Source organism: Eubalaena glacialis, chromosome 18, assembly GCF_028564815.1.
Source record: "Eubalaena glacialis isolate mEubGla1 chromosome 18, mEubGla1.1.hap2.+ XY, whole genome shotgun sequence".
In the NCBI taxonomy this organism is placed as follows: domain Eukaryota; kingdom Metazoa; phylum Chordata; class Mammalia; order Artiodactyla; family Balaenidae; genus Eubalaena; species Eubalaena glacialis.
Window position 1 is genome coordinate 67,747,597 of NC_083733.1, and position 26,357 is coordinate 67,773,953.

General features: G+C 43.4%; 1 protein-coding gene across 1 annotated transcript in view; it reads left to right on the forward strand.

Annotated features, from left to right (window-relative positions):
* The first annotated feature begins 3,329 nt into the window (after positions 1-3,329).
* The window catches only part of LOC133078446 (sulfotransferase 2A1-like), a 33,576-nt gene continuing 10,548 nt past the window's right edge, over positions 3,330-26,357 (forward strand). Inside the window, 3 exon segments of the mRNA XM_061173497.1 lie at positions 3,330-3,452; positions 22,873-23,021; positions 23,023-23,082. Coding sequence (XP_061029480.1) covers positions 22,884-23,021; positions 23,023-23,082 — 198 coding nt within the window. The 5' untranslated portion in view covers positions 3,330-3,452; positions 22,873-22,883.

Here is a 26,357-nt window from a genome sequence, read left to right on the forward strand (position 1 = left end):
ATATTAAGCCTAACTCTTTCGTATTCTACGAATAACTGTAGTATCTAAAGTCGTTGCTGATATGATTTTGCTGGCAGTTGTTCTTGTTTTCTCTTGCTCATGGTTTAGTTGCCTTGTTGAGAATTTTGACTGTACGCATATCAAATAAAATTCAAAGAATTTTTTGAAAAAAATAAAAATAGAAAATAAAACTTACCATTAGTGACATTTAGGACATTCACAATGTTGTGCAACACTCACCATTATCTAGCTCCAAAAATTTTTCATCATCCCCAAAGGAACCTCTGTACCCATAAACAGTCTCTCCTTCTAGCCCCTGGCAACCACTAATCATCTCTCTCTCTCTCTCTCTCTCTATGGCTTTAGCTATTCTGGACATTTCATATGAGTGGAATCATATACTGTGTGGCCTTTTGTGTCTGGCTTCATTCACATAACATAATGTTTTCAAAGTCCATCCAGGTTGTAGCATGTAACAACACTTCATTCTTTTCCATGGCTGCATAGTATTCCTTTGCATGGATATGCCACATTTTGTTTATCCATTCTTCAGTTGAAGGACATTTGAGTTGTTTCCACCTTTTGACTATTGTTACTAGTGCTGCTATGAACATCTGTGTACAAATTTTTGTTTGAGCACCTGTTTCTAGTTCTTTGGGGTACACACACCTAGGAGTAGAAAGTCTGTGTCATATGATAATTCCATGCTGAACTTATTGAGAAATTCAGTCAATACATTTTTATTGAGTAGCTGCTCTATGATGGATTCTGGATTCATTAAAATGGTTAAACGGTGAATTTTATGTCATGTGGATTTTACCTCAATTTTTTAAAACTATAAAAAGGGGTGGAGGCTGGAGTCACCCTCAGGCTGTAGGTTTCAGACCAATGCAGCAGACTGTGAGCCCCTCTGGGAGCAAGAAGACGCTTGCTCTCTCCCTGGGACTCCAGTGCCCAGAGCAAGCCTTATATATTCACACCCTGCACCAACTCTACATGGCCCCAGTGTGACAGGCTGGGGGTGCAGCAGGGCTGCAGCAGCGGAGCTCCCTCTAGTGGGAGTGCAGGGGATAAACTAGCAATCACCTGAGTTTCCTAGAAGGTGCTGTGATAGAGAGGAACTGGAGGGGGCAGCTTTGTTCCACTGGGTAGTCAGAAGAACCCCTCTCTGAGGAGAAGATATTTGCACTGAGTGTTGGGGAGGAGCCAGCCGGCTGAGATCTAGGGAAGCATGTTCCAGGTAGTGGGTTAGCTCGGTGGGTTGGAGGGGCAGGGTGAGCAGAGCCCAGTGAGCAAGGAGAGTGGTCTAGGATATAAATCAATGCACAAACACATTTCCCTCCTTTCTTGCCTTCCTTAGAAACGATCCCTGCCGTGCTTTCTAGTGGCCCTGCTCCATCTCGGCTCAACCTTCATGAGTCCTCCATCTCCCAGGTAGTCAGTCTCACCTCCCGCGAAAACTCCCTGTTCCCTGGACTGCCGATTTGGAGGGTAATGAGTTGGGTCCGTTGAGGAATAGCGCCTATCTGCCCAGAGGCACGGCAGGAAGGTGTCTCTGAGAAGATGGGCCCAGAGTGTAGCTGAGTGAGCATCTGCAGGGGCCTCCCCCACAACTCCTCTTCAGCCTTTATCAACTCTTCCCTGCTGTTTCTGTAATAAAATGTACACTTGTTGAAATGGCTGAGTGCCTGGTTCTTCCACTGAGACTTTGCATGTGGGGTGGCAGGTGTGCGAAGAGTCCTATCTATCACGTAATTCTGGCAGCAACCCTATAAGGAGATTCTTTTATGCTGCCTGCTTTGTAAGTGGAGGATATAGAAGACTTGAGTCCAGATCCCAGCTCCACCCCTTACTGGATTGCCATTCTGGGGAAGTTACTGTTTCTCAATGCCGCGTTTTACTATCTATAAAGTGGGGATATTAAGAGCGTATAAGACCTCTAATCATCACGATCAGGACCAGTCGTTTGGTTCATCAAAAAGTTGGTTAAAAGGGGCAATGAAAAATACTTTAAAATCTGTAATTGTACACACATTTGCCAATGCTTTGATATAGGACCAGAGGTTGGTTTTGCTTTGTTTTTAGTTTGGGTATATGGACCTACAATTTCCAGTTTGTCCTTAAGTGGGGAGCAAAAACTCTGATCCAGCAATCTGAGCGTATAGCGAGGCCAGGTGTGCTGCTTTACACGCTACAGTGCACAGGACGCCCCCAGACCGAAATGTCAATAACGCGGAGGCTGAGAAACATGGGTTCACTTTCTGTGTCTCCTCGCTCAAAACGTCCATCCCCCTGTTTGTTCCCTGCTGTCTCCATGGCAACGGGCACTTATCGGGCATTTAATAACGACCCGCTGGATGAATAAATGAAGGTCCAGGATGGGCAGGGGGAGGCGGGCGTGCTCCTGAGACTCACTAGTGGCCCATTTGTCATGGAGACAGGCCTGAAATGGAAAGTCTGGTTTTCCAACCAAATTGGGAGCAAAAAAAAAAAAAAAATAAACAAAAACGAGCGAGTAAATCCAGCGAAGTCTCTTAGCACTTACTAGAAAGCAGGCATGATCATTTATTAGTGATTATTTCAATAATAAAGCTTCCCCGACCCCAGGCAGACAGCTCACAAGCGGCCCCGCCCCCACCGGGCTCCTCCCAGGACTCGCCCCATCACCGCCCTCCCCAGGCGCACGAGCTCAATTCTTTATCACAGGGCCCGGCGCGTGACGTCACCGCGCAAGGGGCGGGGAGCGAGCGTGCTGTGTTACCGTGGTTACCGCGATAGGCTCAGGAACTTCCACAAGTGATGGTCGAGCCCCCCACAACTGACCCCGAGGCCAGCGAACGGGCCAGGCCACCTGGCAGGAAGGACCTGGCAAGCAGGGCCAGGGATAGAAAACGGGAACGCTGGGTCAGGGACATTTCTCACTCCCATCGGCGGCCCGATTGCTCGGCGGCCACTTCCGGATCCGGGTGCTATTTTTCCCCAGAAAATAACAGTTTGAGAACCATTTACAAGCGTTCTCTAGCCACGAAGTCATCCTTGAATACAGCCATTGTTATCACAGTCTCCTTTTTACAAACTAGTGCTCCTGCCGTTTCTCTGCCCCTTTGAGACTACAATACCCAGAAGTCTCCGGGCTGCTCTTCCCCAGGCCCGCAGTCGGAAGGTTGCCTTGGAGACAGCGAGACGCCGGAAGCCAGAAGAATGAGGCGGGGCCAGATTGGAAGAAGGATTCTGATTGGCGGAGCGCCACGTCACCGGCTTTGAAGGACAGGTCAAGGGTGCGCGTGCGCACTGCGTTGGCCCCGCGCGCATTCTCGGTTAGTGGAGTCCGGGGGTCCGCAAACCTCCTGGTACTGCGTGGGGTCGCAGGTCGCGTTGGGGCACAGCCAAATTTGCGCACGCGAGGCGCTCCCGGGGCCAGAACTGCGGGCTCCGTAGAAGTGCCCGGGGAGGTGAGTGAGATCCCCGGATACCCTACCCGGGTTTCCCACTGGGATTCCCAGTCTCCGTGGTAACAGCCCCTCCTAGCTCGCATGTGACGTCATAGCTCCCCCTGGGAGGAGAAGGAGCAAATTTGAAGGGGGTGCGGGTTCTGAGCCTCGCCCGTTCCCTCCTCTGGGCTGATAGAAGGCATCCTGTTTAGGAGTTTGCACTCTGCATCCTGACCTGGGTCTGAATCTTGGCTCTGTAGCTACCCAGCAATGGGGCTGGTGGCCAGGGTTTCAGGTCCTCGTGTTAAAATGGTGGACGGCATCTTCTCCTGAGACGTGTTACGAGAGTTAAACACTAGGCTACCACACCCACAGCTCTTAAGAATGCTTTCTCACAAGAGTTCAGTAATCACTGATGATTGTTTTAGAATTATTTTTTAATGATAATAAGTGCAAAATGGCTGGCACAAAATCGCTTCCGAAAAATGATAGACATTACAGGTTTGATAGAATTCGTATCAGCTCATGCCAGCTACCACGTATCAAATACTCATCGTGTGCCAAAGCGTTATAAAACGCTTCTATTACTCAACCTTCACTGCAATCCTATGAATGTAGTTCCTCTCAAAAATCCCCATTTCACCAAGAAGAAAGTCAAGCCTGAAGCAGGCTGCCTCACTTGAACAGGGACACAGAGCAAGTAACTAGACCCAGCACATCTCCTTAATGTCAAAAGATCTGCCCTTAGCCACACGTTTTGCCACCTCTGATATTATAGCGATTTCATAGCAATATCCAAGGGTGGTTTATAATAAGAAACATATTTGGTCTTTGTTCCCATTCTTAGGGCATAGAGCTCCTAAAACCCTTGAAATTTCATAAGTAATGAGAGTTGATAAACGTGCTTTTGATATGTTAGTGAGATGGCTTTTGGCAAGCACGTAAGGACTCTGGGCTGGTTGCCAGGGGCGCCAGCCTGGCGACTGGCGATTGTCCACGGTCAGTGATTTTATCAAGTGTGCCGAGGTGATGAAGCCTTTATAAAAGCCAAGGAGGATGGGGTTCTGAGAGCTTCCAGGTGGGTGGACACATGGAGATTTGGGAGAGCGGAGCACCGCAGAGGGCATGGAAGCCCCAAGCCCTTTCTTCACACCTTGCCCTATGCATCTGGTCCATCTGGCTATTCCTGAGTTACATTCTTTTATCATAAACTGGTCATGTGGTGGGAATTCCTTGGTGGTCAAGTGGTTAGGACTCCATGCTTCCACTGCAGGGGGCCCAGGTTCAATCCCTGGTCGGGGAACTAAGATCCTGTATGCCATGTGGTGCGTCCAAAAATAAAAACAAACAAATACAAAACTGGTCATCTGGTAAGTAAGATGTTTCTCTGAGTTCTGTGAGCCACTCTCACCAGTTAATTGAGCCCAAGGAGGGGGTCGTTGGAGCCTCAAATCCATAGCCAGTGGGTCAGAAGCACAGGTGACAACCTGGATGTGTGTTTGGTGTCTGACTTGGAGGGGACAGGGCAGTCTTGTGGGACTGAGCCCTTAACCTGTGGGATCTGATGCTGTCTCTGGGTAGATATTGTCAGAATTGAGTTGAATTGCTGGACCCCCAGCTGGTGTCAGAGAATTGCTTGGTGGTGTGTGAAAAAAACACACGTTGTAATTGGTGTCAGAATTGGAACACGTAACCCTTTTCTGGATTCCTCGGTCCTCTGTGCCCCTAGGAAAGGCCCCCCTCTTTCTTTTTGACTCTGAGCAAGACCAGGACAGCCCACGCACCTCCAAGGGATCCTCTGAGCCTTGGGGGAGTCTGGTGGCGGTACAGGGCCCGCCTCACCTGCCTTCCCAATGCCTTTCCACGCCTGTATCATGGTGCCCACCCCCCAGGGCAGGGGAAGTCTCAGATGCATCTACCTCACGTGGATGAGAGGCAGCCTGAGTACGAGCTCATTACTATTTCATGAAAATTAAAATCTAAAAAGTCCTCAGGCTGGGAATTCCCTGGCGGTCCAGTGGTTAGGACTCAGCGCTTTCAATGCCGAGGGCGAGGGTTCCATCCCTGGTCGGGGATCTAAGATCCTGCAAGCCGTGTAGCACGGGCTAAAAAAAAAAAAAAAAAAAAGAAGAAGTACTCAGACTAATGGTTCTCAAATTGCGGGTCCCCTGACCAGCAACACTTGCACCTTCTGGGAGATTGTTAGAAACGCAAATTCCTTGGGGCCCCCTCCAGACCCACGGAGCCAGAAACACAGGGAGTGTGGCCAGCACTCCGTGTTTTAACTGGCCTTCCGGTGGTTCTGATGTGCTCGAGTTTGAAAATGATGTGGAGAAGGGATAAAATTAGGATGATTAGGAAACCCGGCTGATACGGTCATCCTGTACCGGGGGTGGCGGGAAGAGGGGAGCACGCCAAGACTTTTCTTTGTGGCTTCTTGTTATCGAATCACTCCTGCTCGCCGCTTACCGAATCAATACTCACAAATGTTGGTGGAATGGGAAGCTGCCTTTTATCAGGATGCCAGCAGTCTGGGGAGATGGTGGACGCAGCGCCCCCCAGAAACCACCTCTGAAGATTCTGCTCCGTCATGAAAGCTTTTAAAGGGAAACAGGGACGTCATGTCGGTTAATCACTGCGATGGGGCGTCAGAGGCGTCACCATCCCCCACTGTGTGCAGGCTTGTTGACTTCTTGTGATTTTTCTCTAGATGCTATCTTGTCCACAGTTTGTTTGAGAGATTACTGAAGGGGAAGCTAGGGAATAGATCTGGTCATCAGTTAATTACTTATTCTTCATTTCTACATCTTTGATCTACGGAAAAACCAACAGGTTAGGCAAGGTATTGTGTGATCAAAAGATCTGAAAGGTGTGTTAGGGCCGGAGGTAAGTAGAGCATGGGGGCAGCTGGTTTAAGATTAGTGACAAGACAAAGGGATGCCTTCTGAAGAGAGCTCTTTCCTGCAAAGAGCTTTTTCCTTCCAAAAGCTGCTTATATTCTGACCACTTGAAGGGTCAGTTAAGGAGCGCTAGGCTCCTTACAGACACATGAGAAAGTTAAGATTCTTACTCAGTACTTTAAGGGTCATAGAAACCTGGTAACCGCTAAATTATGGCAAGGTCTGGTCCTTCGTAGTGGCAAAGCTTCACAGCAACCTATAGCATTTACTTAATCTCTTGCCTCTTGGAATCACCATGGCGGGGCCCCGTCGCAGACACTGGGCTTCAGTTGGCTCCAGGTGGTGGTGGGATGGTTTTTTTTAAAGAAATGGTAATTATGTCATAGGATGGAGGCGTTAGCTAATGCTATGGTGGTAATCATATTGCAGTATATAAATGTATCAAATCAACACATTTTATATCTTAAACTTACACAGTGTTATATGTCTGTTATAGCTCAATGAAGCTGGGGCCAAAAAAAAAAAAAAGCTCCCCAGGAGGTGCAGCCCAGGTTGAGAGCCTGGCATTTTAGTCCAAAAGTACCTCCTCATTCGTTCCTGCCACTCAAGAGTGCCTGCCCTGCCACGAGGCTGTCAGCTGCACCTCGCAGACACCTTTGGGATGGGGTGGTGTTGGCAGGGGTCGGGAAGACAAATGAATAGGTAACCATAAGAATGTGAAAAGTGCTATGAGGAGGAAAGTACAGGCTCCCAGGAGATCATGAGCAAGTAAGTACTTCCTTCACCCAAGCTGGGGGAGGGGAGGCGGGGCAGGGGGTACCCCAGGGACGATTTCTGGGAAGAAGCTCAGGGAAATGTAAAGGAGGAGAGATGAGGTGAAGGCCGGTGAGGAGGGTACACCACTTATGCCACGTCCCATGGCCCAGAACACCGGCTGCAAGGGAGGCCGAGAAGTGTAGCCTTGATCAGGCTGCCCTCGGACCAGCTGAAAGTCAGGGTTCCACCCCGGAGCTGGAAAGACCCTGACTACGCAGCAGAAATTCTGCCAACAACTTGACACACCATCTCATGGAATCCTTGCTGCAACGCCTGTCTTATAAATGGAGACACTGAGTCACAGCCTCTGTCCCTGAGCCTCTGCTGCCACGTAGGAAGCATGACTCCCTCTGTGCACGTGTGAGGATTGATTTAAGAAACACGTGAGGCTGCTGGTACATAGTAGGGCCTCTGGTAGGTGTGAGATGCTCTTCTGAGAGCCTCTGGCCCGTGGGAATGACTCGCGCGCCACCTGGTGGTTGAACAGCACGCAGCCGTGGTGCCACCTGGTGGCCTCACCCCGCAATTGCTCCGCGGGACTCGGGGTGCTCCTTCTACCGGGCATCTCAATCTCGGCTCCCTTGGGGGAGCCAGGCGAATGGGGCAAGTGAGGGAAACTGTCTGGGTGTGAGACGCAGGGGCGATGGGGATTGTTGCATACTGCGAAGCCATCCCAAATCTCCAGCAAAGCGTCGCCACGTGGAATGCAGACCTAGAATAAATTCTCTTAAATTGTGATCCCCCACCCCCCGCCAAGAAATTCCAATGCGTGTGGAAAGCATCTCCATTTTCAGAGATGGGAACTAATCAAAATTTTTTTGCAAACACTATATTGGCCAAACACACGTGGAGGCTGGCTATAGCCGGTGGCTCACCACTTTGTGATGTCTTATAGTATGGTCTTACGGTATTTTCAAAATAAATCTTCCCTCACCTTCTTTTTGGGGGACGGTGATGGTTAATTTTATGTGCCAACCTGACTGGCTCACAGGGTGCCCAGATGTTTATTTCTGGGTGTGTCTGTGAGGATGTTTCTGGAAGAGTTAGTGTCTGAATCGGTAGACTGAGTGAAGCAGATGGTCCTCACCAATGTGGGTAGGGGTCACCCAAGCCAGAACAGAAAGGTGGAGGGAGGGCGAATTCTCTCTCTCTCTCTGCCTGACTGTTGAGCTGGGACATTGGTCTTCTCTTGCCCTTAGACTGGAACCACTGGCGTTCCTGGTTCTCCCCGATTGTGGGACTTCTCTGCCAATCATGAACCAATTATTATAAGACAATTTTTCATAATAAATATACAGTATATATCTGTATCGATATATCTCCTATTGGTTCTGTTTCTCTGGAGAACCTTGACTCATACAGTGACTTTTTATTAAGTGTCTCTTACGTGCTCATGCTTTACCTGCATTATTCCCATGTCATTGTCCCTGAAACTTAAAGGGTAGTTTCTTATTATTTCAATTTTAAAATCATTAATAATAGTACTGGCTAACTTTTGTCAAGCTCTAGTCTCCTGCTAGATGTTTTGCTAAATGCAGTATGCAAATGACTTCATTGGGTTTCTGCACCAAGCCTTTGAAGTGGATTCTGCTGTCATCCTCATTTTGCATATGAGGAGACAGGCACAGAGAAGCTGAGCGCCCTCCCCAAGGTCACACAGCTTTTTTTTTTTTCTAATTTTTTGAAGTAAAGTTGATTTATAATGTTGTGTTAATTTCTGCTGTATATCAAAGTGACTCAGTTATATACATATATATATGTATTCTTTTTCAAATTCTTTTCCATTATGGTTTATCACAGGATATTGAATCTAGCTCCCTGTGCTATATAGTAGGACCTTGTTGTTTATCCATCCTATATAAACTAGTTTGCCTCTGCTAATCCCAAATTCCCAATGCTTCCCCCCACCTCCCTCCCCTTGGCAACCACCAGTCTGTTCTCTCCAAGTCTGTTTCTTTTTTGTAAGTATGTTGATTTGTGTTGTATTTTAGATTCCACATGTAAGTGATATCATGTGATATTTGTCTTTCTCTGTCTGACTTACTTCACTTAGTATGACCATCTCCAGGTCCATCCATGTTGCTGCAAATGGCATTATTTCATTCCTTTTTATGGCTGAGTAATATTCCATTGTATATATGTACAACATCTTCTTTATCCATTCATCTATCAATGGACATTTAGGTTGCTTCCATGTCTTGGCTGTTGTAAATAGTGCTGCAATTGAACACTGGGGTGCAAGTATCCTTTCGGATTATGGTTTTCTCTAGATATATGCCCAGGAATGGGATTGCTGGATCATATGGTGGTTCTATTTTTACTTTTGTGTGGAGCCTCCATACTGTTTTCCATAGTGGCTGCACTAATTTACATTCCCACCAACAGTGTAAGAGGGTTCCCTTTTCTCCACACCCTCTCCAGCATTTATTATTTGTAGACTTTTTGATGATGGCCACTCTGACTGGTGTGAGGTGGTACCTCATTGTGGTTTTGATTTGCATTTCTCTAATGATTAGTGATGTTGAGCATCTTTTCTTGTGCCTGTTGGCCATCTGTATGTCTTCTTTGGAGAAATGTCTATTTAGGTCTTCTGCCCATTTTTTTATTGGGTTGTTTGGGGTTTTTTTTGTTATTGAGTTGTATGAGCTGTTTGTATATTTTGGAGTTTAAGCCCTGTCAGTTGCATCATTTGCAAATATTTTCTCCCACATGGTAGGTTGTCTTGGTCACACAGCTTTGGATGGTCTTTTGTTGCCTTGTGCACTGTCAGCCATAGTTACCACACTTCACTCATTGATCCTGTATGTCTAACACCTCTAAACATTTGAGTTTTCCATCTCTTATATATAGGCTCTAAAAATTGACACGCGGTCACACAATATTTTTGAATTTGAGGCCTGAGAGGGACCATGGATAAGACTAGACCAATCCCCTAATTTGCCAGATAAAGAAACTGAATCCCATAATAGTTATTCAGGCAAAATCACATAGCTAGTTGTTTCAAAAAAAAGATGTAAAATACTGGAAGGAAATATAAAAAGTATGCATGGAATCTAGATGAGCTTGAAAAAGTATATCCATACACCTGGATACCGGTGGCAAGTACTGGGATGGAGGGTGCATCAAGGCAAACCCAGCCTGGGGGGCAACAGATGTGGGGCTGACTTGGCAGGATGAGGAGGCAGAAAGGGCTGAATGTGGGTGTGTTGGGGGCCTCCAAGCCCACCCCCGGGTTGGATGATTCCCTAGGAAGCCTCACAGGACTCAGCGTAGATTCGTACTCCTAGCTATGGTTCATTGCAGCCAAGGATACACGACAATATCAGCAAAGGTAAAGGCACATGGGGTGGGGTCTGCAGAAAACCAGGCCCAAGCTTCCAAGTCCTCTCCTTGTGAGTCACACTGATCACACTTAAATAAATAAATTTTTTTTTTTTAATTTATTTGGCTGGACCGGGTCTTTTTTTTTTTTTTTAACATCTTTATTGGAGTATAATTGCTTTACATTGTTGTGTTAGTTTCTGCTTTATAACAAAGCAAATCAGCTATATGTATACATATATCCCCATATCCCCTCCCTCTTGCGTCTCCCTCCCACCCTCCCTATCCCACCCCTGTGCTGTGTGGCTGCTTCCCACTAGCTATCGGTTTTACATTTGGTAGTGTATATATGTCCATGCCACTCTCTCACTTCGTCCCACCTTACCCTTCCCCCTCCCCGTATCCTCAAGTCCATTCTCTACGTCTGCGTCTTTATTCCCCAGACCGGGTCTTAGTTGCAGCATGTAGGATCTTCTTTGCGGCATGCATGTGGGATCTAGTTCCCTGACCAGGAATCGAACCCGGACCCCCTGTATTGGGAGCGCGGAGTCTTAGCCACTGGACCACCCGGGAAGGCCCTACGCTGATCACACTGAATTCCTCCAGTGATGAGCTATGACAACACCTGTGATGAAATCCAATTCATATTTTACGTCAAGACAAGAAAATTGAAATGTAAGAATTTTCTCTGCCTGTTTGAGCCTCTTCCCTCCCCTTTAATGTGTATTGTGCACCTGCCGTAACCAGACCTCCTCAGGAGATACACTTCTTTCTTAATCTTGTCAGGGACGACAATGACCCATGACCCACTGTTACCCAAAAACTGGATGCCCCTCTTGGTGGGCATCGAACCAAAAGACACGACCAAGCCAAAGATCGGGATTAAGAAGGATGTATTACTTGCAGCAAGGAAGGAGAACACCAGGGATTTTCCCCAAACAGCAAAATTGCGGAAGTTCTAAGCTAAGGGAGGAGAATTCACCATAGAATTGGGGCCAAGGTTGAGTCCACGTGTTAGTTGATTGAAGTCAAGAGGGTCAGAAAAGGTCAACATCATCCAGTTCATCTGGCGGTTGGGCCGTTGAGGAGGGTTTAAATTCCGCAAAACAGCTAAAGGATGTGCTTCAGGCTAATGTCGAAACAGAACTGGGAGTCTTTACAACTGATTTATTATCTTTGCTGTTGTCACTTCACTTGCCTGATAACAGTTCTTTGTTCCTGCATTCTTCTGTTCCCTCAAGATCATTAATTAGTGAGACCTGTTCAAGGATAAGCACTGCGGGAAAGCTCAGATCACAGGGTGGCTCAGGCCAAAAATGGCTTCTCTGTGTCAAGAGAGCCATGCCTGGTTCCCTTTCTCTGGACACCCCCTACCCTATCTGCTTAGACCACCACTCAGTTTGTACGTGTACGTGTAGATCTGGATTGTGTACACTGTCAATACGTCATCTGACTATAACCCTTTGTCTCAACAACTTATATAACTGTGCTTTGACCTCTAATGGGTGGAACAGTCTTCAGAGCTTTCTGAAAGACTGTCTCCTGGGTTATAACCCTCAGGTTGGCTCGAATAAAATTTTCCACTTCTGGGAATGCCCTGGTGGTCCAGTGGTTAGGACTCGGCACTCCCACCGCCAAGGGCCCGGTTCAATCCCTGGTCCGGGAACTAAGATCCCACTAGCCATGCGGCACGGCCAAAAAAAAATAAATAAATAAATTCCATTTCTTTCTTAGATCAACTATTGATTAATCTTTTCGTCAACACCTGTGAGGTGTCCACCAGGGAAGCTCGTTAGAGACTTAGGGCCAAAGGGTTTTTACTGGGGGCTGGCCACAAAGGCTCCCTCTGCCTAGCACCTACCCAAATCCCAGACTCCCAGAAGGAAAGCAGGTGTTCGGCATAAGCCATACTGTGGGTACAAAGAGTGTAGGCAGGTGAGTCACCGTAGTGGATGCCGAAAACTTGGCCTCTGCGCACTGGTGCCAAATCGAATCTCGGAGACAGAGTTTTGGGTGAAATAGAAAAGAATAGCTTTATTGCTTTGCCAGGCAAAGGGGGACGCAGCAGGCTTGTGCCCCTCAAAACTGTGTGTCCCAACTCAGGAGAATTTGGTGAGGAGCTTTATAGCCATGGTTCAAGGGTGGGGCTGCTGGTAAGGATTAGGGTGTGTGCAGGGCTTGTACTCCTTTCATCTGGCCTCACGTGGTCTTCTCTGGAATGAAGAATGCTAACATCTTCCATTTGTTGGGGGTTTCAGTTCTATAAAGAGCTCAAAGAGGACTTCCCTGGTGGTCCAGCGGTTAAGACTCCTCGCTTCCACTGCAGGGGGCGCAGCTTCCATCCCTGGTCAGGGAACTAAGATCCCGCATGCCACGCAACTCGGCCAAAAAAAAAAAAAAAAAAAAAAAATAGGGTTCATATAGTTAATGGAGAAATAAAATTACAATCAAAGATCCAATTTTGGAGCATTGATTTTTGTGTGCCAAGGAGGTCACATGTGTGTTTTTAAAGCCCTTGTAATCTCTTTCCAGTTGGTTTTGCTGTCATGGAACACCCAGGAACGTTTTTGTTCAGGGAGCTTAAATATTTACTCCAAGTTCTTTCAGCAAGTATAGGTCTAACAATTGTTTTAATATAGATCAGTCTGGGGGCAAACTCCCCAGTGTTTCTGTAACACCTGGATGAATATAGCTTCTTCCTTGCTCTCAAGACCCAGAAAACAAAAACTAAGCCCTCAAATATACAACATGCTCTGAAATAATTGCTTGTAATACATAGATTAAAGACCTCACAATCCTTTTTCCTGGTTGAGGGCAATAGAAAGAATTTGGCAAGTCATAGGTACTTCTATTTTTTTTAATTGAAGTAGAGTTGATTTACAATGTTGTGTTAGTTTCAGGTATACAGCAAAGTGATTCAGTTACATATATATATTCAGTTTCAGGTGTACAGCAAAGTGATTCAGTTACATATACATATTCTTTTATATATACATTCTTTTTCAGATTCTTTTCCCTTATAGGTTATTATAAAATATTGAGTATAGTTCCCTGTGCTATACAGTAGGTCCTTATTGGTTATCTATTTTATATATAGTAGTGTGTATATGTCAATCCTCAAATCCTAATTTATCCCTCCCCCCACTTTTCCCCTTTGGTAACATAAGTTACCAGAGAGAGAGAGAGAGAAACCTCTTTCTTATTGGGAATTCCAAGCATATCCACTATTCCTGATTCTTTTCAATCTCCCTGTGCCCTTTGCTGTTACGTAAACATATTTTGCAGAGATTTTGGAATTGTAATAATGTCCCGTGATTTTTAGCACAGTAAGCAAAGCTCAAAATGTGTCTTGGGATTTGGTGTGACACAGAAAGTGGCTGGAAGAAAAGCTCAGAGAAAGAGATACTGGGTAAGCCAGAGGGCAAAAAGCACAGCCTCTGGTCAATGTTTGTCGTCCATATGTAGAGAAATACTGGTTCATTGTCCAAGTACAGGAAAGTCTGCAGCAGGATGGTAAGATCTCTAGTTCAACAACCGAAATGACTAAATAAATGGATGCATGGCCACCGGGAGTGAGAGGAAAGCAACGGCTGGCCTTGCCGTGGTTGGGGAACTTCTCACTGTTTTAATATATTCTGGTCAAGAGTCAGGGGCTAAGCCTAGATAGAGATGGGTTAGCCTATTTTTATTTTAAAAAATAAAAAGAAACAGGTATTACTATTGAGCCCATAGCAGAGATGAATGGAATGGTGAGGGGTGGGGGAATGAATCAGAAAGAACAGATGGGACAAGTAGAAATGAACTAACAAGATATTAGCTTAAATATAAAACAGTGAATCACTATGCTGTACACCTGAAACTAATATAATATTGTAAATCAACTATACTTCAATTAAAAAACACACAATGTGATACTGCTTCACATCCCTCTAGGATGGCTAGAATAAGAAAGTCAGATAAAAATAACTGTTGGTGAGGATACAGAGAAGTCAGAACATTCATACGCTGCTGGGGGCCTCTCTGAGGTTCTTGACGCCTCCTGAGTGGGTCCCTCTGTGCACCTAGGAAACCAGAAGCCCTGGCTGGGATCTCCCCTCCACCACTGGCTTGCTGCCCGATCTCCACCTGGTCCCTTCCCATCCCTGCTTCTCTGGCAAGAGAATCCGGAGCAATGTGCGCTCTTAAAAGCAGCAAGAGAAAAACAAGTGTTACCTACAAAGGAACCCCCATATGGCTATCAGCAGAATTTTCAGCGGAAACTTTGCAGTCCAGAAGGGAGTGGCAGGATATATTCAAAGTGCTGAAAGGAAAACACATCTAACCAAGACTGCTTCACCCAGCAAAGTTGGTAAAGAGTTTTCCAGGCAAGCAATAGCTGATGGAATTCATCACCACTAGACTGGACTTAAAAAATGTTAAAGAGACTTCTTCAAGCTTAAATGAAAGATGCTAATTAGTAACAGGAAAGCATATGAAGTTATAAATCTCACTGATAAAGGTAAATGTACAGATAAATTCAGAATATATAGATAAATTCAGAAAACTCTAATGTAATAATTGTGACAGATAAGTCACATATAAATCTAGCATGATGGTTAAAAGACAAAAGTATTAAAAATCACTATGACTACAATTAGTTGATGAATACACAAGGTTTTTTGTTTGTTTTGTTTTTTATTTATTTTTGGCGCGTTGGGTCTTTGTTGCTGCACACGGGCTTTCTCTAGTTGCGGCGAGCGGGGGCTACTCTTCGTTGCGGTGCACAGGCTTCTCATTGCGGTGGCTTCTCTTGTTGTGGAGCATGGGCTCTAGGCACACGGGCTTCAGTAGTTGTGGCACACGGGCTTCAGTAGTTGTGGCTTGTGGGCTCTAGAGCGCAGGCTCAGTAGTTATGGCGCATGGGCTTAGTTGCTCCATGGCATGTGGGATCTTTCCAGCCCAGGGCTCGAACCCATGTCCCCTGCATTGGCAGGTGGATTCTTAATCACTGCGCCACCAGGGAAGTCCCAATACACAAGGTTAAAAGATGTAAATTGTGACATCAAAAACATAAAATGTGGAGGAGAAGAGTAAAATGTAGAGTTTTAGTGAAACAGAGCAGGATCCTATGGTCCTTGCCCCCCCATGTCCTTAGCCTGCCTTTTGTCTGTGGAAAAACTTTATCCAAAGAATAAGTTTAATCAGAGAAATGAGAAAATGCAGAAACAAAGGAAAACTGTCCAACAAGACTAAATAATAATAGTTTAGTCATTAAGCAGAGTCAAGGACCTTTAGTTCCTTCTCAAGGCCTATAGATAATATTCTGAGCCATATCCTGTGAGCTGTCGTATAGTTACTGAAAACTCCACCAGGTGGAAGAAGTTAACTACATGATGACCAGACTGTAGCCATGACATAAGCTGCCACAATTCTGAGAATTGGCCTCAAGGAAATGGAAACAAACCAACCCTGGAACTGAAGACTAAATGTACTCAAAACGATCCAGATGACACTGGTCAGACCACTGATGACCAAGTTCAAGATGACTGTCAGAGCTGACTACGCTGCTTCTGCATGTAGCCCCCTCCCTCCGTCTATAAAAGCTCATGCCCACTGGATTGTCAGTGGGGTGGGGGGGAGTCGGCCTTTGGACAGAAGGCCCCCCTCCTCCCCCAGTTGCCAGCATCCAAAATAAAGCAAACTTTCTTTTCTACCAATTTTGCCTCTTTATTCGCTTTTGAGCAGCGAGAAGCTGGACCCCACTTTCCATTACATTAGTATGCTTTGGAAGGTGAGTTATCAGCTTAAAGTAGACTGTGTCATAAGATGCTTTATGTGAGCCTCATGGTAACCAACAGGCAAAAACCTACAGTAGATACACACAAGATAAAGAGAAAGGAATCTAAGCATTTCACTAAATAAAATAATCAAATCACAAAGGAAGAGAGCAAGAGAAGGAGAAAGCAATGAAGGAATTATAAAACAGCTAGAAAACAATGAATAAAATGGCAATAATAAGTCCGTACCTACCAATAATTACTGTAAATGTAAAGGGACTAATTTCTCCAATCAAAAGGCATAAAATGGCTGAATGGATACAAAAATAAGACCCATCTATATGCTGCCTACAAGAGCCTCACAGATTTCAAACTATATGCTGCAGGCGTAACACACCCTCAATAAATAAATATGTAATTACAAAAGTGAAGGTTGGGGCTTCCCTGGTGGCGCAGTGGTTGAGAATCTGCCTGCCAATGCAGGGGACACGGGTTCGAGCCCTGGTCTGGGAAGATCCCACATGCCGCGGAGCAGCTGGGCCCGTGAGCCACAATTACTGAGCCTGTGCATCTGGAGCCTGTGCTCCACAACAAGAGAGGCCGCGATAGTGAGAGGCCCGCGCACCGCGATGAAGAGTGGGCCCCGATTGCCACAACTAGAGAAAGCCCTCACACAGAAACGAAGACCCAACACATCCATAAATTAATTAATTAATTAATTATTTTAAAAAAGGTTTATTTTTCCTATCTATATAGACTTTTTACTCTGTATATGTCAATGTTAAATATTCACACAAACACAAAATAATTCTTAAAACATAGAGAAATTTTAAAAAGGACACAAAATTCATTTTCTGGAGTTATTAGCCCCTCCAAAATTTTAAGTCCTTCTGGTATACAGAGGATGAAAGCTATTGTATATGCAACTGGCAAAGTCATTTGGGCTTATGGAGACTTAGCTGACCCATCTGAATCTCAGTGTTCACAAACATAGACACTCTTGACAGGAAAAAAAAATGTGCAAGTAAATAAATATCAGCTCATGTCATGTTAGTTGGATGTTAAAAATTCTACCAATTTCACCAATTCGTGGACATTTAGAAATACTGCAAGTCATGTGTTAACATGGCTTACATGTTTTTTTCCAGACCAAATATTATATGAAGCTAACCTACTTCTATTAGTAGAGTGGCCATTTTTATGGGCTGTTGATACACCATTTTAATGGGAGGTGTTTTTCCATGTAGTCGATTATTAGCTATGTAACCTGGGAAAAAAGTGTCCAGAGAATGAGAATAATGATACAGCAGAAAAAGAGCATCAGGTTTACTTTCCCTGAAAATTTTGTTTTCCTTCCATGAAAAAGTCATTCACATTTCTTGGATCTGCTCTTGTTTACCAACCTTCTCCTGTGGATTCAACGGCTGAAACCTCAGAAGTATTCTGAGTCAGCTAATGATCACTCAGGCTGACCGTGACACTCCCCATTTTTATAGCTGTCATGCAGGCAAATTGGATAGCTCTGTCTGTCTCTCTGCCCTTTATAACAGGACCTGGTTCAGAATCAGGAATCTAAGATTGCTAAGACCAGAGCAACCAGACCAGGCTTGGAAGGCTGGGTTTTTTTGTTTTGTTTTGTTTTTGTTTTTGTTTTTGTTTTTGTTTTTCAAGATGGCTGGAGATTATTTGTGGATTGAGGAGATTCCTTTCCACAGATTCATTATTGAAAACTTGAGCTCTTTGAGAGATGAATTTGTGGTGAGGGATGAAGATGTCATTATACTTTCTTACCCAAAGTCAGGTAAGAAGGTGGGATCAGAAATTGAGGGGGTTACCTGCATTGGTGACTTTGGTGACTAGTGTGGTGTCTCAAAGGAGATTATACTCAGAGAGAGGGATTCATACAGGAATTATAATTCAAAAGGATGTGACTGCCAGGGCATTGTAGAGGTATAGAGAGAGACTTACATGAGGGAACACTGAGGCAGATTTAGGGAATTGTGTGGGGTGGTGAAAGGGGAGAGGTTACTGAAGAATTTCTGGGAAGAAAGAGAAACATCTATCCTGAGAAGTCAAGAGCAAATGTGAGGTTGTTAGCTGTGAAAGAAAAATTATTCTGACACTTGTTAAAATGGCAAGAAAGCTTTTATTCAAGACAGTGTGTATGGAAAAGAGACTGAGTTCAACTCCTAATACAGCAGTGAGCTGGGGACAAGCAGAGTGAGGGGGTCAGTGGATGGAAAATTACTAAGAGGGTTTGATTAGACATCAGGGAAAATTACTAAGAAGAACCTGATTAGACATCAAGGGTAGGGAGATTTTTGCTAAACTAGCCTAATAGAATCTGTGCTGAAGACGGGAAAAGGACTTAGAAGTCAAGGGTAAGGGATGGGAACCTTGACCAAGTATCAAGTGTGGGAGGATTCTCAGTAACTGACTTTGCGGGATTCTTGTTAAAACTTGGCTCAGCAAGGATGGGGCACAGAGGGTCAAGGTTGTAGCCTCATAGAGAAGAGGTCTCGAAGAGCCTCACTAAATTTGGCCAAGGAGAGAGTCTTTGTCAGAGGTGAAGAGAGAGCAGAGCAGGGCGGGTTGCATATGGAATGGTCCAGATTTGAAAGACACTGAGGGATATTCCAGAACCTGAAAAATCATCGTGGAGAGTGGGAACAGGGCAGGAGCAGGAGGTGAGGCTGGATGTGTGTTTTTATTGAAGTATAGTTGCTGTACAATATTATATAAGTTACAGGTGTGCAATATAGTGATTCACAATTTTTAAAGGTTATACTCCATTTATAGTTATTGTAAAATATGGGCTATATTCCCTGAGTTGTATCATATGGATGATACATGTGTTTTTTTTTAAATTTTTATTTTATATTGGAGTATAGCTGATTAACAATGTTGTGTTAGTTTCAGGTGTACAGCAAAGTGATTCAGTTATACATAGACATGTATCTATTCTTTTTCAAATTCTTTTCCCATTTAGGTTATTACAGAATATTGAGCAGAGTTCCCTGTGCTATACAGCAGGTCCTTGCTGGTTATCCATTTTAAATATAGTAGTGTGTACATGTCAATCCCCAAATCCCAATCTATCCCCCCCACCAACCCTTCCCCCCGGTAACCATAAGTTTGTTCTCTAAGTCTGTGAGTCTGTTTCTGTTTTGTAAATAAGTTGATCTATATCATTTTTTTTTTAGATTCCCCATATGATATTTGTCTTTCTCTGTCTGACTTATTTCACTTAGTATGATAATCTCCAGGATGTGTTTTAAATGGGAAATTAATATGGAACCTAAAAATCATGCTAAGGAATTTGGAAATGATCCAAAAGCTATGTAAATCCATGGAAAGCATTTAAATGGCAAAGTGAAAGGAGCATATGTTTAAAGATCACGAGGGGCCTCTCTACATTAAAGGAATTTTAAGAGCACTGGATAAGTAGAGAACAGAGATCAATATCAGATCGGAAAAGGCTGCCTGAGTTGGTTAGGCAGTTGACGGCTTTGATTAGGACTTGGATGTGACAGAGGAAATGGGAACCAAGCAATATTTAGGTTGTGGGTTCAAAGTGATTTGGTAATTGTTTGGATTAGGCAGCGTTTCTGAAATACTGCACTACTGACATTTTGGGGCTGGACACGAGAATTTTTAGGGTGTGGAGACATTACAGTTTGGACCAGTGGAAATGAGAGATGAGGGAATATCACTGGAAAATGTACATAAATACTAAGAAAGTGCGTTTGTGCAGGGTGGTCAACGGTACAATCAGTCTGTTGCCTAACAATATTTGGGACAAGACGAATTTGCACCCTCTTGGCTGCAAGAGGGTGGCGTTAGTTGTGGGAAGTAAGTCCTATCGGCTCATTCAGAAGCAGAAAGCAGATGGTTACAGATGGCTGAGTCTTTCCCTCTGTAGGTCTTTCTTCTATCAGAGCAAGACACATGCTTCGTCTTTTGAAACTGCCCAGAAAACTCTCTCTTAGGTGGTGTTTCTAGCTGTCCAGTCACATGGGGAGCCCTCGCTTCATTTGAGTAGGGAAAAATTAGCATTTGGCTATTGTCAAGTCGGAAATAATGTCTGCTTCACTGAGAGTCTGGGTGTCTACTTTTCTGTACTAGCATTGTCTATGGGCCCTGCTCCGGTGGAGCGTCCCCAGCTTGGAAGATGGAAGAGCTCACTCTTTAAGTGGAGTTTTGTTTGTTTTTTAAAGACTCAATCATTTTTTAAATTTTATTTTTTAAATTTTATTTATTTATTTTGGTTGCGCCGGGTCTTAGTTGCGGCAGATGGGCTCCTTAGTTGCGGCTCACGGGCTCCTTAGTTGTGGCATGCATGTGGGATCTAGTTCCCTGACCAGGGATCGAACCCATGTCCCCTGCATTGGAAGGCAGATTCTTAACCACTGCGCCACCAGGGAAGTCCCTCTTTTAGTGGAGTTTTGGATGTCTGTCAAAGGTTTCTGTCTTAATTTTTTCCCTCTGCCTTGCCGACTGGTACCTATGTGAGTCAAGCTATATGTATGGGATGGAATAAATCGTTCTTGGGGTGGGGGGCGTCCAATGTTGTACATTTGATGAGGAGGGGGCACAGGAGATTGAGCAGTAGAAAGCAGAGTAAATGGGCCCCAGCCACTTCTGGATCTATACCCAGAAGAATTGAAAGCAGGAACTAAAAAGAGATATTTGTGCACTTTGGTTCATAGCAGCATGAGTCACAATAGCCAAAAGATGGAATTTACCTAAATGTCCATTAATGGACTAATAGAGAGATGATAAGTGGTCTACACATACCATGGAATATGATTCAGCCCTCAAAAGAAGGACATTCTGACACGTGCCACAACATGGATGAACCCTGAGGAGAGTATGCAAAGTGAAACGAGCCAGACACAAAAGGACAAATACTGTAGGATTCCACCTATATAAAGTACCTAGAGTCGTTCAAGTCATAGAGACAGAAAGTAGAATGGTCATTGCCAGGGGCCGGGGGAGGGGGAGGAATGGCAAACTGTTGCTTCATGGGGACAGAGTTTCAGTTTTGCAAAATGAAAAGAGTGCTGGAGATTTGAATGCACTTAACGACCATGGGAATGCACTTGACATTACGGAACGGATCACATACAATTGATTAAGACAATAGATTGTAAGTGATGTGTATTTTACCACTATTAAAAATGTTTTTAAAAACTTAAAAAAAGAGTAGTAGGGAAAAGGTGGAGATGGTCTCAGGGGAGCCCAAGGAACAGAGTCTTTCTTTCTTTTTTTTTAAATTAATTTTTATTGGAGTATAGTTGCTTTACAATGTTGTGTCAGTTTCTGCGGTACAGCAAAGTCAATCAGCTATGCGTATACATATATCCCCTCTTTTTTGGATTTCTTTCCCATTTAGGTCACCACAGACCATTGAGTAGAGTTCCCTGTGCTATATAGCAGCTTCTCATTAGCAGAGTCTTTGAAGAATGAAGACTCACAATTCTATCAAGTGGAAGGAGACAGATAATATTGGAGGTGGGGGAAGGCCGGTGGGGGACATATGGGGAAGAGCAAGCATGACTTTCAGGGTGAGCCTGGAGCGTGAGTGACCTCAACACCCAGTAGCCTGGAGAGCAGTGAAAAGGGAGCTTCTCTTTTTGGTGAGCTTAGTGGTTGCCAAAAAGAGTATGGTGAGCACAGGGAAAGGGGAAATGATGGCAAGGTCTTCTCTTACACTCCTTAGCAACTGGGAGCCTTCTTTCCCACTCAGCTGCTAGATGCTGCTTCATTCTTCTGATTTTTAAAAAAATTACTCCAATACCTCCAAATGGATAAAAAGTAATCTTTTACTTTGTCTTCTCCCTCAAAGATTTAACAGTTAGCCCAAATTTGGACATCTACTGCTTGAAGCTTTAAAATGCTTACCTATTGACATATATATGATACTATATATAAAATAGATAACTAATAAGGACCTAATGTATAGCACAGGGAACTCTACTCAATACTCTAATGGCCTATATGGGGAAAGAACCTAAAAAAAAAAGTGGATATATGTGTATGTATAACTGATTCACTTTGCTGTACACCTGAAACTAACACAACATTGTAAATCAACTATACTCCAATATAGGAAAAGGCTGCTGAGCCCTGATTTAAACCATTTGCAAAATAACAAAAAAAATGCGTATCTATAAAGAACTGATCCCCTTATGATCAATCTGTTGTCTTTTGTTAATAAAAACAAAAATACAATAAAGAGCTAACTCTGCTCAAAAATAAAAAAGAATCAAGAATCAGTGAGATGCATTTAAGGGAAACAGTAAGATGATATATAGATACATAATATAAGATTCCTAGATTATTCCCATAGAAACTATTTTGCATTCTACGTTTTGAGAAATTCTGCATACAAAAATTAAAACTTTATTTTCTGAGCTGTAGTAATTTTATTATAGTTAACTCCTTTTCAAAATAATGAAAAATTTAAAATAAGCTCTGTCAATAAATATTTTTTTAAGAAAGGGAAACAGTAAGGTGAGAAATGAAAGCGTCCGTTGGAGTTATGGGCAGGGGCTTCATGGCTGAAATAACACAGTGTCTGTAAGATGTGGTGGTGCAGTTAATCGTCAGGCTGAAGTGGGTAACACTCTCTTTTTCCTTGTGCAGGAACCTTGTGGATGACAGAGATCGTCAACCTGATCTGCAACAAGGCGGATCCTGCCTGGGTCCAATCCGTTGTCAGCAGTGAGCCTTCGATGTGGTTAGAAACTAAAGCTGGGCTTCAACGTATAAAGGATCAGAAAGACCCACGGATTCTACGTCTCCCATCTCCTCATTCAGTTGTTCCCCAGGTCATTCTTCAATTCCAAGGCCAAGGTGAGTTAATGATGCAAGGTCAGTTTGGGTCACTTCTTTGGTTATCCTGAAGGCCTGTGTTTTAGGGACAGAGTTAAAATGTCACTCAGGTCCATCGACAGGTGAATGGATAAAGAAGATGTGATACATATATACAATGGAATATTACTCAGCCAAAAAAAAAAAAGAAGAATGAAATCATGCCATTTGCAGCAACATGGATGGACCTAGAGATGATCATCCTAAGTGAAGTTAAGTCAGACAAAGACAGACGTCATATGATATCACTTATATGTAGAATCTTAAAAATGACACAAATGAAATGAACTTACTTACAAAACAGAAATAGACTCACAGACATAGAAAACCAACTTATGGTTACCAAAGGGGTGGGGGTGGGGGAGATAAATTAGGAGTTTGGGATTAACAGTTACCCACTACTATATATAAAATAAGTAAACAACAAGTATAGCACAGGGAACGATACTCAATATTTTGTAATAACCTATAAGGGAAAAGAAGCTGAAAAAAATAGATATACGTGTATGTATAACTGAATCACTTTGCTATACAGTTGAAAGTAACACAGCATTGTAAATTAACTATACTTCAATTAAAAAAATAAAATTTAAAAAATGTGATTCAGTGAAGTGAGCATATTAGAAAAGCTTGTTCCAAGCTACTGTGGCACGTACCAGACAATCTCCCTGGTGCTGCTCCAGAGAATACTCGGTCCTTAATTAAATAAATCCTGGCTGCACCCCCAACCCCTAGGTACCCAACATTGATATGACCATATGGGAGGTGTCTCAACTGTAAATCAGCATCTATATTTCAGAAGAAATGTAGGATTGGCACACATGTTTGAAATCCCACTGGGTTTTTCTAATCGTGAAATCATTTAGGGCATGTCTTTCCCACTTAATAGATCCACAGACTTCTGAGGCATAATCTCAGGACCTCTAAAGGAGGACCCTAACATTGAGTGACCCTGTGCTGTAAACGTGCATCTTCACTCATCTTAGATTATAGTTTAAAACGTGACACCGAAGGTATTATCAAAACTGTGTGAAACTGAACTTATTTACAAAACAGAAATACACTCTCAGACATAGAAAACAAACTTGTGGTTACCAAAGGGGAAAGGGGAGGATGAATGAGGAATTTGGGATTAACAGATACACACGACTGTATGTAAAATAGATAAACAACAAGGCCCTACTGTATAGCACAGGGAACTATACTCAATATCTTGTAATAACCTATAATGGCAAAGAATCTGAAAAAGTATATATATATATACATATATATATATATATATATGTATATATATATATATGAATCACTTTGCAGTGTAACCAAAAATGAATAAATACATAAACGGAAGAAAGAAAAAATGTATGAAACTCCCTCAAACAATCGTATGTGACATGGTAGTGGAAGTATGATCAAAATATTCTAACATCACAGTGTCTTTCATAATATTAATATTGTGCTATGTTTCTATTTGTTTGCTTGTTTATTGTCAGGTATATTTATCTTACTGTGATCACCATGATTATGAAGACCAGGTTTATTTTGTAACTTTTTTTTTTTTTACCATTTTACACCAACCTACCAGAATGCTTAAAACAATATAGAGATTTAAGAAAATATTGGATGGTGGGCATGTAAATTGGTGCAACCAGTATGGAAAACAGCATGGAGGTTCCTCAAAAAATTAAAAATAGAACTACCATTTGATCCAGCAATTCCACTTCTGGGTATCTATCTAAAGAAAACGAAAACACTAATTTGAAAAGATAGATGCACCCCCATGTTCAGTGCAGCCTTATTTACGATTACCAAGATATGGAAGCAACATAAGTATCTATTGATGGATGAATGGATAAAGAAGATGTGAGATATATATATATATAAATGTATATTTACATACATACATACAGTTGACCTTTGAACATGAATTTGAACTGTGAGTTTCATTTATACAAAGATTTTTTTCAATAAATATAGTACTGTATTTTCATTTTATTGCTTTTTATTTTTATTTTTTTAAAAATATTTTAATTAATTAATTAATTTATTTATTTTTGGCTGTGTTGGGTCTTCGTTTCTGTGCAAGGGCTTTCTCTAGTTGCGGCAAGCGGGGGCCACTCTTCATCGCGGTTCCCGGGCCTCTCACTATCGTGGCCTCTCTTGTTGCGGAGCACAGGCTCCAGACGCGCAGGCTCAGTAGTTGTGGCTCACAGGCCCAGTTGCTCCGCGGCATGTGGGATCTTCCCAGACCAGGGCTCGAACCCGTGTCCCCCGCATTAGCAGGCAGATTCTCAACCACTGCGCCACCAGGGAAGCCCTATTTTTTATTTTTTAATAAATGTATTTTATTTATTTATTTTTGGCTGCGTTGGGTCTTCGTTGCTGTGCACGGGCGTTCTCTAGTTGCGGTGAGCAGAGGCTACTCTTCGTTGCTGTGCGCGGGCTTCTCACTGTGGTGGCTTCTCTTGTTGCTGAGCATGGGCTCTAGGAGCATGGGCTGTAGGAGCATGGGCTTCAGTAGTTGTGACACGCGGGCTCAGTAGTTGTGGCTCATGGGCTCTAGAGCGCAAGCTCAGTAGTTGTGGCACACAGGCTTAGTTGCTCTGCGGCACGTGGGATCTTCCCGGACCAGGGATCAAACCCGTGTCCCCTGCATTGACAGGCGGATTCTCAACCACTGCACCACCAGGGAAGCCCCATTTTATTGCTTTTTAAATTAACTAAGTGTGGGGAAAAGTTCGTTGTTCAAGGGTCAACTGCACAATGGGGTATTACTCAGCCATGAAAAAGAATGAAATCAAGCCATTTGTGACAACATGGATAGACCTTGAGGGCATTCATGCTTAGTGAAATAAGTCAGATAGAGAAAGATAAATACCACTTGATCTCATTTATATGTGGAATCCAAAATTAAAAAAAAAAAAAGCTCATAGATACAGAGAACAGATTGGTAGTTGCCAGAGGTGGGTGGGTAGTTGCCAGGGTGGGTGGTGGGCAAAATGGGTAAAGGAGGTCAAAAGGTACAACCTTCTAGTTATAAAATAAATAAATTATGGGGATGTGATGTACAGCCTGGTGACAATAGTTAATAATGCTACGCTGCATATTTGAAAGTTGCTGAAAGAGTAAATCTTAAGCATTCTCATCACCAGAAAAAAATAATTCTGTAACTATGTCTGGTGACCAGTGTTAACTAGACTTATTGTGGTCATCATTTGGAATCATTATGCTTTACACCTGAAACGAATATAATGTTGTAT